This window comes from Dermacentor albipictus, chromosome 7 (genome assembly GCF_038994185.2).
Source record: "Dermacentor albipictus isolate Rhodes 1998 colony chromosome 7, USDA_Dalb.pri_finalv2, whole genome shotgun sequence".
Lineage (NCBI taxonomy): Eukaryota > Metazoa > Arthropoda > Arachnida > Ixodida > Ixodidae > Dermacentor > Dermacentor albipictus.
Genome location: NC_091827.1, coordinates 86,035,166 through 86,047,783, shown reverse-complemented (window position 1 = coordinate 86,047,783; position 12,618 = coordinate 86,035,166). Strand labels below are relative to the sequence as shown.

Sequence of the window (12,618 nt, the reverse complement as noted above, 5' to 3'; positions counted from 1 at the left end):
AAGACGAAGATGAGACAACATTGCTAGAGTAAATGTTAGCACGGTGAAGCGCGGTGTAAATTTAAGTTCGTCAAGGATAAAATCATCGGCTCAAAGAATGATGCACTCAGGGGGAGGGAAGGGGGGGGGGGTGCATTCGCGCACACACGCACAGCCACGCTGCTGGCTCAGGCAGCTAAAACATAGCCTTCAAGTTTTGTTTGTACTCTATGAGACTCACCTCTGGAGCGGGGATTAAGGATCCACTCATAGCCTAAACAAAGCCAAGTCGCAGATTTTCAGTAGCCCAAATATAGCCACGTAGCCAACTCACCCAAGTCGACGCCAAAAAAATTTTTCTGTAGCCCAATTTGGCGATATATAGCCAAACCTGGCAACACTGGTTCCTACTGTACAGCTGCCTGCGTAACACAACGAAGCGCATACACACTGTTCTGAGTAAAGCGAACGGCACACTTCAAGCATCAAACGCTCACTGTTTTTCTCTTGTCTCATCTCGTGCGAAATTGCGGAGCGACAGCTGCGACGTCGGTGGCGACGCTCCTCGAAATTTCAGCGCCGGGGGCCTGATTTTCGAGAACTTTGGCGTGTCCGGTATTACGGTAAACGCAGGCTGACTGTGTGTTTTACCAGATGAGTGGATGCGCAAACGTCAAGGGCCTGCATGGTGCGGCCGCCTGGTGGCGCAGAGCTCAAACAGACAAAGACTGGGCGTCGTCCCTGTCGTCCATGTGTCGCGTCAATCGCTCCGGCGGCGCTCATATCGAAGCAGCCAACGTTTGAAATATCTATAAACGCCGGGTGCACCTTACGCGAGTGTTGTAAGACGGCTAATAGCTGACCAAGTTTTGTCGCCTCGCGTGCTTTGTCGGGCCCATAAGTCACCCCTGCGTATTTTCCGAAAACCGTCTGACGAGCTTCAGCTAAAGCCTAAGCCTTGCTGTCGCTTCCAATGCTTCGCCCTTCGGGCGCACCTGCCTAGTTTTTTCGTGGTATTTCTTAATCCTTCTCTTCACTAATTAAGCGAATACGTGGAATAGTAACGTTAAATACTTACTTCAGTGCATTCCATTTAAACGCTCGTAGCGTTAAAAATAAAATGAACTGCCTACGCATGTTTTTCGACAGCCTATCGATAAAATTTGATGCCATATTGTTCACAGAGTCCTGGCTTTCTGCAATCTGTAACCCACCAAAAATACCAGGATATAATTATCACGGAATTACGCGGTCCGCTAACCGTGATGGAAGCACATCTCTGTGCATCAAAAATTGTATTGCTTGTGATGTCGTTGATTAACTAACTTCTATTACAGTCGATGTAGAGTGTCTAGTAGTAAGACTTACGAATTTTGCTATTGCAGCAGTTTATAGGCCACCATTAGGATTTAAGTCCGAATTCTTTGAGCTTCTGACATCCTTTTTAGTACTGGGTGATGTGAACATCAATATTCTCAGTGGTGACGCATCCAGTGAACATGTTGAAAACATCCTTCGTACTTTTGCCTGCGCAAATCTGATTACGTTACCTGCTCGTATTACTGGAACTATCGCCACACTTCTTGATATCTGTATCTCCAGCCTTCCTAGCGACCAGTACTTAACAGGTCTCGTTCCCCTTGATATGAGTGATCATCTCCCGATTTTCACGTTTATACCATGCAGTGCTTCTCAAAAAACACAAAAAACGACAACCCAAGTTGTCGCGACATTAACTCCGCTTCGCTCAATAATTTTTATTCTGATGCTGAACTTATAGCATGGGACAATGTTTACGCCGAAAGTGATCTTTGTCAAGCCTACCGTATCTTTCTCAATAAAATCATTGCCTGTTATGAAAAACATTTCTCTTTGATACATAACACCAATAGAAGCAAAAAAACACGCAAGCCTTGGATTACACACAGCTTGCATAAGAGAATAAAAGCCAAAAACAAAATGTACCATAGATTAGTTCAATCACGTCATGCTGCCTTGCTCACAGAATTCAAATGATATCGCAATAAATTAAACTCTGTTTTAAAAAAGGCAAAAATCTCCTTCTATCAGTCCCTGTGTGCTAAAATATACAACAGTACAAGAAAATTATGGCAGGAAATAAATAATTTGCGTAATAACTCTAAGGTTCAGTGCTCAATTACTATTGCAGCTTTTCCTCAAGGCAAGACGGATGAAGACGCCCTAACAGAAATGAACGAAGTTTTTTCCAATGTTGGCGACTACGTGTCTCCGAATAGCCATAGTGATTGTACTAAAACGCCATTGTTAGCACGTACAAAACCGGCTAATTCAATCATTCTTTCTCCGGTTACTGCACAAGAAGTCACAAATTTCATTTCCAGAATTACAAACAACGTCGCCGCTGGGTTGGATGGCCTGAGCGCTGTCCCTGTTAAGCATGTGGCCTCTATTAGAGCCTTACCCCTGGCATTCCTAATTAATCAAATGTTAGAGACTGGTATATATCCCTCTGACCTTAAACTAGCACATGTAACCCCTGTTCACAAAGGTGGAGCGTCAGTGATATAGCAAACTATCGACCGATATCTGTTCTGCCCATCTTAATTGTCCAAAATTTTGGAGACTCATTCATACACGGCTCAAAACCTTTCTCACTAAATACCGCGCTGTGAATGATTCACAATACGGCTTCCAGAAAGGTAAATATACTGAAATGTCGTTATTACTAATCAAGAATGAAATTCTTAGCAACATTGAAAACATACTTTTTAGTGCGGGTTTTACTGTGGCTTGTCGTCTCCGACTACTGTAGTCAAATACGGGGTACCTCAGAGGTCGATCCTAGGGCCCTTACTGTTTATACTTTACATCAATGACTTATGTAATGGGCCTAATTCTCCCAAACTCGTCATGTATGCTGGTGATACTAATATTTTCTTTTCCGCGCCAACTTTAGCCCACCTAAACACAACGATAAACAATCACCTAATTAACCTTGAACAGTGGTTGAACTCAAACAGATTAAGCTTAAACATTAAAAAACTGAATATATTACTTTTGAACCTCTCAACAAAGTGTCTTCGAACTCACCTTAAACTTTCAAGGAATGGCCCTGCAGCGCGTTGCATCTGAAAAACGTTGCGAGGTTTGGTTCGAAGAAACAATTTCTTGGAACATGCACGTTAATAGGTTCACGATTGAATTAGGCAAGGCAGTTCGTTGCCTCTACAGACTAAGGGAATTGATTCCAATTAGACTAAAGAATTCATTATATTATGCCTATTTTTACTCACGTCTTTCATATTGCAGTTTAGTTTGGGATACCACAGCGACCACCAATTATAACAAACTGGAGCGGCTCCAAAAGAAGGTACTAAAAAGAACTAAAAGAACATGAGAACTTTAATGGACACCCAAGGGCCTATTACCCACTGGTCCCCTATTCATTAAACATAATATGTTTAAAGCATCTAAGTTATACCATTATAAACTATCTCTTTATATATATAAAAATAAACTTCGAAACGATACAGAACATTCCCCGTATGACTACAGCATACGTAACAGGCTAATTTCAGTGCCATGTACACGTACAAATTACGGTAGATATAGGCTGGATTAGTGCATACCAATACTATACAACCTCTTAAAAGCTCACATTAATTTCAGTGCCCCACTGGGCACGTTTAAATCGGAGATGCGTGACTACCTGATGAAGCAATGAACTTTTTTGCTTTTCTCCTGGCTGCTACATTTCCTGCATTGTTTGTGCATTCTGTGATAGTGTCCACCATGTATGCTGTAACTGTATCAAGCAAATTCGTTTCTTCTTCATAATGACTGTGTGTATCTGCAATTGTTCGAATTTGTGAAATCCACTGCCTGTCGCTCTCTGTAGGCCCCCATGTCCCGTCCAGCCGTCTGCGACAGCTTTTTGCCTTGGGGCCCCCAATTAGTGTGTTAGAAATAAAGTGGATTCTGGAACTTGAATAATTACTAAGAGTGTTTGCGTCGTGAAGTGTTAGCCTTATTGACCTTCAATCTGTCAGTAAGGCTGTTCTATAGGATGCCCACCGCGTGCATTGTGTTTCATTTCCTTCTTTTTTACAGTGCTAGATGCCCTAATATATTTATTTCCAACTTAGTGCTACCTCAAGAAAAAGCGATATTAGTTGTTAGCAATAGCACTTCAGTAACCTAATTCCGCAGACCCATCATCAATATAGCGATTCAACATACTGCCACCAACGAAACGAGTTATGTGTGAGGCGTGTACTGCAGAGAGACTCCTCTTTTGCGCTTCCCTAAGAGCAGTCAGCGCCATCTAGTGCCAGCGCTGCGAAGCCTGTACGTGTGTCGCCGTCATATGCATCTCGCGCCGGTGCGTGGGAACGGTTAGAAACGAGTCACACGCTGCACCGTCTAGTGGCGCTGCCGAGCAGTCCACGCGTGGCCTCCGAGAAGCGTGGCGCGCCAGTGCCTTCGAATGCTGAGATTTGTTCGTTCGCTCACCGCACACTCAGTGGCACACACTCAGAGACCTACGTTGGCGAGAGGTTCACAGAAGAGCGGCGCATACTCACTGCATTCATGGCGTAACTCGCTAAAGCCTTGGCGCGAAAAACGATCATTGAAAGGAAGCACATACCCATTGCTTATGTGGCACACCCGGCTAAAGAGTAGGGATTCTGTCATTGAGGAACCCTTTTCACGTGGGTTTGATCCCGCTGAGCATTGGAAAATGTTAAGCGGTCTTTCCGTCTTTCTACCAGCGGCATATTCCCACCTGGTGCATATCTAGTTATCCAAGTTGGCATCAAAGTGGTTCATTGAAGACCAGCACAGACCGAGTGGCACGTACATACCGAGTGATCCAAGCCGGCAGCAAAGATATTTTTTTCGAACAGCGGTACTTTATCAACCCAGTCCCACATCTACTGCGACCTATGTCGGCATGAAAGAGGTTTACGTACGTACACAATGCCGCACACTCAGTGACCCAAGTTGTCCTGACGGTTAGTTTGGAACCCTGTTCCCACAGAACAAAAGCCTGATGCGCTACCCATTCGACCACGAAGTACGCCCAGTGACTCAGATAGGCCGGAAAACGGTTATATACAAATATACACACATAGAAAATTACGGCAGAACTCATGCCACAATCACTGTCGATGGTAATGCGAATAGCATTGTAGCCACGGATCATATTCCTAAAGTCACGTTTATTTAACACTTGTAGTTGTAATTACGAGGCTTTCGTTGCTTAGGCTATATGCCACATACTCGGATATCGTCCCACTTTAATATGGCACAGGTTCGTCAACGTGGCCCACGAGCACGGAGGCATGACCACGACTGTATAACGCTGACGTTGTGACGATGGAATGACGAAGGAATTATATCAATCGAATGACAAAGGTGTGCAACAACGACGGCATGATGACTATGAGATGTTGTTATTAAAATTATGACCATGGTATAACGACGACATGGGGACAATGAGATGAGGACGATTGCGTGACGATTGCAGTATGACGACAACCGGCTGAATAAGCGGGAATGACGACAATGGCACTACTAAGGCGACATAACTACAAATACATGATAAAGTCTGTGTGACGACGACGCCACGACGACGATGGCACGAGAACGGCGGCATAATCACGATTGAATAACGACAACGTGATTGATTACGATGGAATGCCGAACAAGCAATTACATTAACCGAAAGACAAAAATGGTATGACGCCGACGGCATGAAGGCAATGGGGTGGCGATACTGAAGTGATGACAATGGTGAAAGGACAACGCGACGACGATTGCATGAGGAGAGTCGGATGAGCGAAGTTACATTGATGACGATGAAACGGCCACCACGGCATCCCGACGACACTATGACAACGAGTGCATGACAACGACTGCACGACGACGGTGGTATGCCAGCGCCATAATAAAAATAGGATGACGACGAGCGTATGATAACAGTGGTGTGACGACGACTGTATCACGAAACCTGTATAACGACGATAGTGACGATGGCACGACGAAAGTCGGATGACGAAGCCGGAGTGACGATGATGGCACGACCACGACAACCTTACGGCGGCGGTCTGAGAATTGAGGCATGATAGCGACTGCCTGCCGATGACGGCATACCAAAGGCACCGTAATCACGATTGAATGACGACCTTATGATGGAATACAATGACGAAGAAAGATGGATGTCGATTGATCGAGGGAAGAATTGTGACGACCTCTGCATGACCACAATGGTATGACGTTGCCGAAGTGATGAAAATGATAAAACGACAGCGTGATGGCTTGACGACGAGTGTGTGACGATGGCGCGTTGACAACGACGTGACCAGAGTCGGATGACAAAGTAGCAGTGACGACAACGCAACGACCACGACAGCATCACGACCGCGAACACATCTGGTGGCCCTAGCTGTTAGACAAGTTGGACCACTGTGTCGGAGCAGGAGTGCCTAAAACAAGCCTAATTAGCTAGATAAACAGCTAAATAGCTTGACCCCCGGAAACTGTTTGAAGTAGCTCAAGTGTGTCTTTAAAATAAAATGTTTCGTGATATGGTTGCGCCACATTTCGCTGGCACCCTAGCATGTTTACTGGTAGTGTTAAACGCTGAAATTTGGTTTTACATTTTCAATAGAAGAAATCCTTGTGTGTGATTGCTGTCTCTTTAACGAGACGTAATTCCTTGGCGACGCTACTGCAGATTGCCCTAAAGCTGAAGGTGCCAAGTTCTGACGTGCGGAACGTGATCATCTGGGGCAACCACTCGTCCACACAGTTACCGGACGCCAGTCACGCCTTCGTGAACGTGGGCGGCCGGAACGTCAGAGTCACCGATGCCATCAACGATGACGGCTACGTCCAGGGCGAGTTTCTCTCCGTACGTGACGCTGTTTTCACAGACGCCGTGTTATACCTCAGCTGCCTGGTTCTGTACAAGTTGTCGTGCGACTGGCAGCGCTCGACAGTCGATTTTTGTTGACAATATCACCGCGTGTCACAGTTACCAAAATAAACGCTATTCCACGCTCTTAATTCGAATAATTTGAAGCTGTCTTATAGGGTCGCCATCTGTGCACGATGTACGAACAGGCTACGCCCTCCAAGTTGCATTTCACGCAATTAGGTCAATTAGAGGTTCAGAACTTAGAGGTTCAGAATTACAGGTTTGAACGAGCGTAAATCATGAACTGAGATCATATTTTAGAACGCTACCATACCTCGACATTCACATATGTACACAAACGCACCCAGGAGACTGAGCCCTCATGAGCCTGAGAGAGGGTGTGATTGTCATTATGAGCGAGCACAAATACGTACAGGGTGCAAGTCTCAATGTAAGTGTCGAAATCAGCCCACTAGGTGTGTGTGTGCCTGAGTGAGACCACATGGACGTGAGTCCGAGTCGGTGAGCCCTGTGAATCGAAGTGTGTGTGCATGTCCAGAAATTTTTTATGTTGCCCTTCGGCTATTTGTCGAACTTCACCGCATTGCACCAGCGTAACTCAACGGGCAACATTTTCAAAAAGATAAATATTTCAGAAGACTAAAAGAATTTTAACAATCCTTAGCTGGAAACGTTGAGAGGCTACACCGTTTATTAAAACGCGTACTTGTGGAACTTAGCAGTAAAGCCCTTGCTGCATTATAGCAGAATTTCTGTCAGGGCTAAAATACTGTTGTAACGGAGCAAGAAAGTTACGAATAAGTGCCGTAAATACGAATGTTGTCAGAAGAGCTTACCTTTTTAGATGATGCCAACTGAAAGCTGTTGAAACTTGGGCGGCCTTTTGAAATATCATTTTAAAAAATGTTGCCCGTTGAGTTACACTCGTTCTTTGCGGCGAAGTTCCACAGATCGCCGCAGCGGCAGTGCCTAGAATTTCTGGGTATGAGCCTGTGTGATTTTAAATAAGTTTTAACGGACGTGCGATGCTCATTATTTTTTAATTCGAGGAGTACATACGTGGCTGAGCTAACATGATCCCGAATGAGTCTGACTGTATCCGTATATGAACTTTTATATATTATAAAGCACCGTTTAATGAACTGTGCAAGCTCTTTCGTGCGTAAGGACTGCTTACCTTAAAATACTAAGCGGTTTTCTACATGCACACACGCCCATGGACACTGACATACAAATATGATCCTGCTTGAGTGGATTATGCAGAGAGACCGACATTACTTGTACGAGAACTTCAAATACATGTTCAACCAATAACAGACATTCACTTATTAACTTCCTAATTAATTACTTTATGGCACATATTGACATTTACCAATTGTAACCGGTGAAGTTGCAAGGCGCATGCAATTAGATTGAATTTTCAGAATGGCACCAGTGTTGAGATATGCGCCATCAAACGGGACATAAGAGTGCACGGTTCTTCGACTAACTTTTTTTAACAAAACGGTCTCTTATGCATTGGAGCAGTAAAGTAACAGATCATATATTTTTCTTAACTATTTGGGAAATAATATCTCGAAACTGGTGTTAACATGGAAATACATTTCAAGCGGATACATCTTGCAAACACAGGGGCTGTAGTTAATAAATTGCAATATATTTCGTTAAGTAATTAATTAGGGAGCTAATAAGTGAACTTTCAATAATTATTTGAATATCTGTTTTGATTTCTCGCGCTAGTATTCTCCCCCTTTTCGAATTTTTCAGTCCAAGGACAAAAATTATGCCATCTGCCACAGGCGGTCTTTAAAAAATTCCATAAAACTTAAACAGAATCACGCCATATATGAGTCTTAATCGAGCAGCAATCTTTACCGTAGGCTGATAAAGATTCAGTGTCCAGTGCGTTTCTGTCTGCAAGTCAGAGTGAGGCCGTGATGAAAGGAGTTTGCACGAGGAATTAGTTTTCTAAGCCTTTGTTGCTGTCAGCCTGTGTCCTCCCATGACTTTGTGAGTGGTATGGAGTATAACCAGTGTATATATATATATATATATATATATATATATATATATATATATATATATATATATATATATATATATATATATATATATATATATATATATATATATATATATATATAAACGAGAAGAAAGGGGTTAACCGAGGGACACGATAATTATTAGTCATATAATGAGAAGCCAACAAACACTGACACCAAGTACAACAGAGTGAAATTGCATGTGCTTAATGAATGAAATAATGTAATGATAAATTAATGGAAATTAAAGTGGATGAAAAAACAACTTTCCGCAGGTGGGAACCGAACCCACAACCTTCGCATATCGCGTGCGATGCTCTACCAATTGAGCTACCGCGGCGGCGTTTCCCCATCCACTTTCTTGGGTATTTATGTGTACTAGTAGAACCCTGGGAGTACTCCCAGGGTTCTACTAGTACACATAAATACCCAAGAAAGTGGATGGGGAAACGCCGCCGCGGTAGCTCAATTGGTAGAGCATCGCACGCGACATGCGAAGGTTGTGGGTTCGGTTCCCACCTGCGGAAAGTTGTTTTTTCATCCACTTTAATTTCCATTAATTTATCATTACTTTATTTCATTCATTAAGCACATGCAATTTCCACTATGTTGTACTTGGTGTCAGTGTTTGTTGGCTTCTCATTATATGACTATATATATACATATATATATATATATATATATATATATATATATATATATATATATATTTATTTATATATGTATACATTCATTTATTTATATATGTATATATATGCTCCTAATTTTTCTTTATTTCGAGGATTCTAATTGGAAAAGTCAAGCCCCGCTTTGGGGACATCATTCAACACGCTGGGTGTCTGCTATGTGCCCTGCGGATAAGCTTGGTATATACAGGAAGACAAATGAAGTTGACGACAGCAGCGCTGATTTATACACCGATTGATCATTGTCTGCCCTTCCGCAGTGTTTGATTGCACCGGGTATGCTTTCAGCGCGAGCTCGCTAGCCGCAGCTTACCGTGACAGCACAAGGAAAGGAACAGAATTATTGGGGGCTTCCGTCAAGTGCAGAATTTTGATGGTTTGGCAGCCTGGCCGCTCTTCTTAAACACTATAATGGCTAAAGTCGTATGCTAAACACTAAAATCGCATACGTAAATCCGAAGTACGTATATAGTGTGAACAAGCCACAGGTTCTAGCAAGGTAATCCAGACCCATTCTCTGCCCCACTCTCATGAACCAGAATCTTATCCAAGGGATCGAGATTAGCCTCGAAGATTGCGGATCGCTTATGCCAACTCTCAGACTCTCAGCGCTTCCACTTTATCTCTTATCCTTGTTCCTCAACAAGGCAAAGGAAGTCGGCTCACCCTGGTGCACGTGAGTTGACCGTACTCAAATGGCAATTCACCCGAGCAACCCCCGACCTTCACAGTTCATGCAAGCTCTGCTTATATCTCGAGTACATTTTAAACGTTGCGCGTCATTCTGCTCCTTTATTGGCATTTGTAGGGCTGTTACTTGACTTGCTGACAATGTTCTGCGTTTTGTCTTGCTTTTCGTCGCATCGCCTACAGACTGTGCAGAAGCGCGGTCACGCTGTGATTGAGGCGCGCAAGCTGTCCAGCGCCATGTCGGCTGCTAAAGCTGCGGCCGACCACATGCACGACTGGTGGCATGGTACTCCCGAGGTCAGTGCCATCTTCTGTAGACTGTGTGTTTGTCGATATCGCTTAAACAAAATGATCTCGTAAATGCACGCTAGTGCAGTACATAACAGCTTGCAGGTACATACTCCTCTGCACCTGCATACGTTAATTGTCACCGCATTAATTGGCAGCCAATACGTGCACGTACACGTTTCAAATTGACATATTGCCTCGCACAGGACAGGTCAGTAAGTGTATGTGCGAATCAGTATGTCAAGCTTGCACGTGCTGATTACGTTTCACGTGCTTACGTTTGCACGTGCTGCTTATTGCGGCTTAGTCATATCATGAGAAGCCAATAAACACTGACACCAAGGACAACATAGGGGAAATTACTTGTGCTTAATAAATTAGTAGTTTATAGCGCTGTTGCTGAGCCAGTAAGCAGTCTTTACAAATGTTCCGGTTTCATCGACTGTTTTACTCCGATACCGCACTTCTTTCTTTTGTTATTCTCTTTGGTCCGAACGAATGAATAAATATACCATATGTGGTAGCTAGTTTCATTTAGTCGCTACGCTCAGATTGCTCATCAAAAATGTATCGCTATAAACTATGTCGCTCTTAATTACCGCGTATACATGTTGCAGTCGTGCATTGAAGCCGCACACTGTGGAAGTCGTGTTCATTTTGCATACATCATCAGCTTATCATCACTTTCAATATATCCATACCCAGAAGACGCTGCAATGTACACGGGCGCCACAATTACTTTGGTCCCACACAGCGCGAGCACACTTTGTGGGGGAAGTATCGACTGCAGCGCCAAAGGAGCTTGTGGCCAGTGTGGTCAGTGCGGTTTTGGTACCTGCTTCTAAGTTACGCTAACTTCCCCGTAAAAGTATGTCTTTTCAGCGAGATAACTAACGGAGAAGCTGACCAGGCCTCATGATTAAGCAAAGTAACTCGATCCCCTCGGCGTCTAGAGTTTCAGCGTAGTATAGTGAACGATGGTGAATCGGTGATTCAAGTGGACCCTTCGGGAAACCGGTAAGGGTCATGCAAAGTAGCCGTTGTTAAAAAAAAAAGGACGAGAAACAGTCGCCGACTGATATCTCCGTTAAATAACTCTACACAAATTTCAGGTAACCTAGCGATGTCTTGACGCGTCACTGTCCGCGACGTGTGGTTTCTTTCCGCCCCCTGAAATTCAGTCGTTCCAAAAGACGGCTGTAGCTGAAACTTCGGATGCAAAAATCAATTATACAACAGTGTTTTGATGGTGAAGGCTGACACTTAAAGATAAGGGCCCGGGGGGAAAAAAAACCTTCGCAGGGTCATTGGGTGTCCATGGCGGTGCTGAGTGACGGCTCGTACGAATCGCCAGCCGACGTGATGTTCAGCTTCCCGGTGCACATCGACCCCCAGCGGCACTGGCGCATCGTGGACGGACTGTCCATGTCCGACTTTGTCCGCCAGAAGATCCAGGCCACCGGCAAAGAACTCGTCGAGGAACGAAACGAAGCCTTGGCCTTCTGCAAGGAGTGACGGGCCGCCGCACTTGTGATCGAGCCCAGGATACGGGAACTCGTACCAAGAAAAGCTCTCGTTTTTCTTCAGTTTCATCGGGCCTAACGGGTTGCCGTCTTACCAGTCCTCGTTCGCAGTTGTCCCACTCCCTCAGGACGCTGGGCATTTTGCGACTGCCTGCCCTTCGACAGCAGCACGACAGTCCACGAATGCGTACATTTCCAGGTGTTCTGGCGACTGAGAATAAATGTACGAGCGCGAATACTTCTAGGAACTCGTTTATTAGGAAAGCGAGAAGGAATATGTAATTACGTACTCAAGCACATCACAAAACATTTTTTGTTTCTAGAAGCACGAGCATCTTACTCGTAATGGAAGCAAGCGCACCTGGTGGCCACGTAACCTCACGCGTATAGTAAAGCATGCAACGAGGCAAATCGCGCATTATCAATAGGCGTGGAACACAACTGTGGTTAGTTGCCATGGCAGCCATCTGCGAAAGGGCCGGTTG

General features: G+C 44.3%; 1 protein-coding gene across 2 annotated transcripts in view; it reads left to right on the top strand.

Annotated features, from left to right (window-relative positions):
- Positions 1 to 12,371, top strand: part of LOC135899668 (malate dehydrogenase, cytoplasmic-like) — a 52,569-nt gene extending 40,198 nt beyond the window's left edge. Inside the window, exons 6-8 of one of the 2 annotated variants that reach the window (XM_065428985.1) lie at positions 6,701 to 6,877; positions 10,506 to 10,619; positions 11,913 to 12,371. In XM_065428985.1, the coding sequence (XP_065285057.1) occupies positions 6,701 to 6,877; positions 10,506 to 10,619; positions 11,913 to 12,125 (504 nt within the window). In that variant the 3' untranslated portion in view covers positions 12,126 to 12,371. The remainder of the gene's footprint in view (positions 1 to 6,700; positions 6,878 to 10,505; positions 10,620 to 11,912) is intronic. The other variant, XM_065428986.1, reaches the window with a different exon arrangement.
- Positions 12,372 to 12,618: the final 247 nt, after the last annotated feature.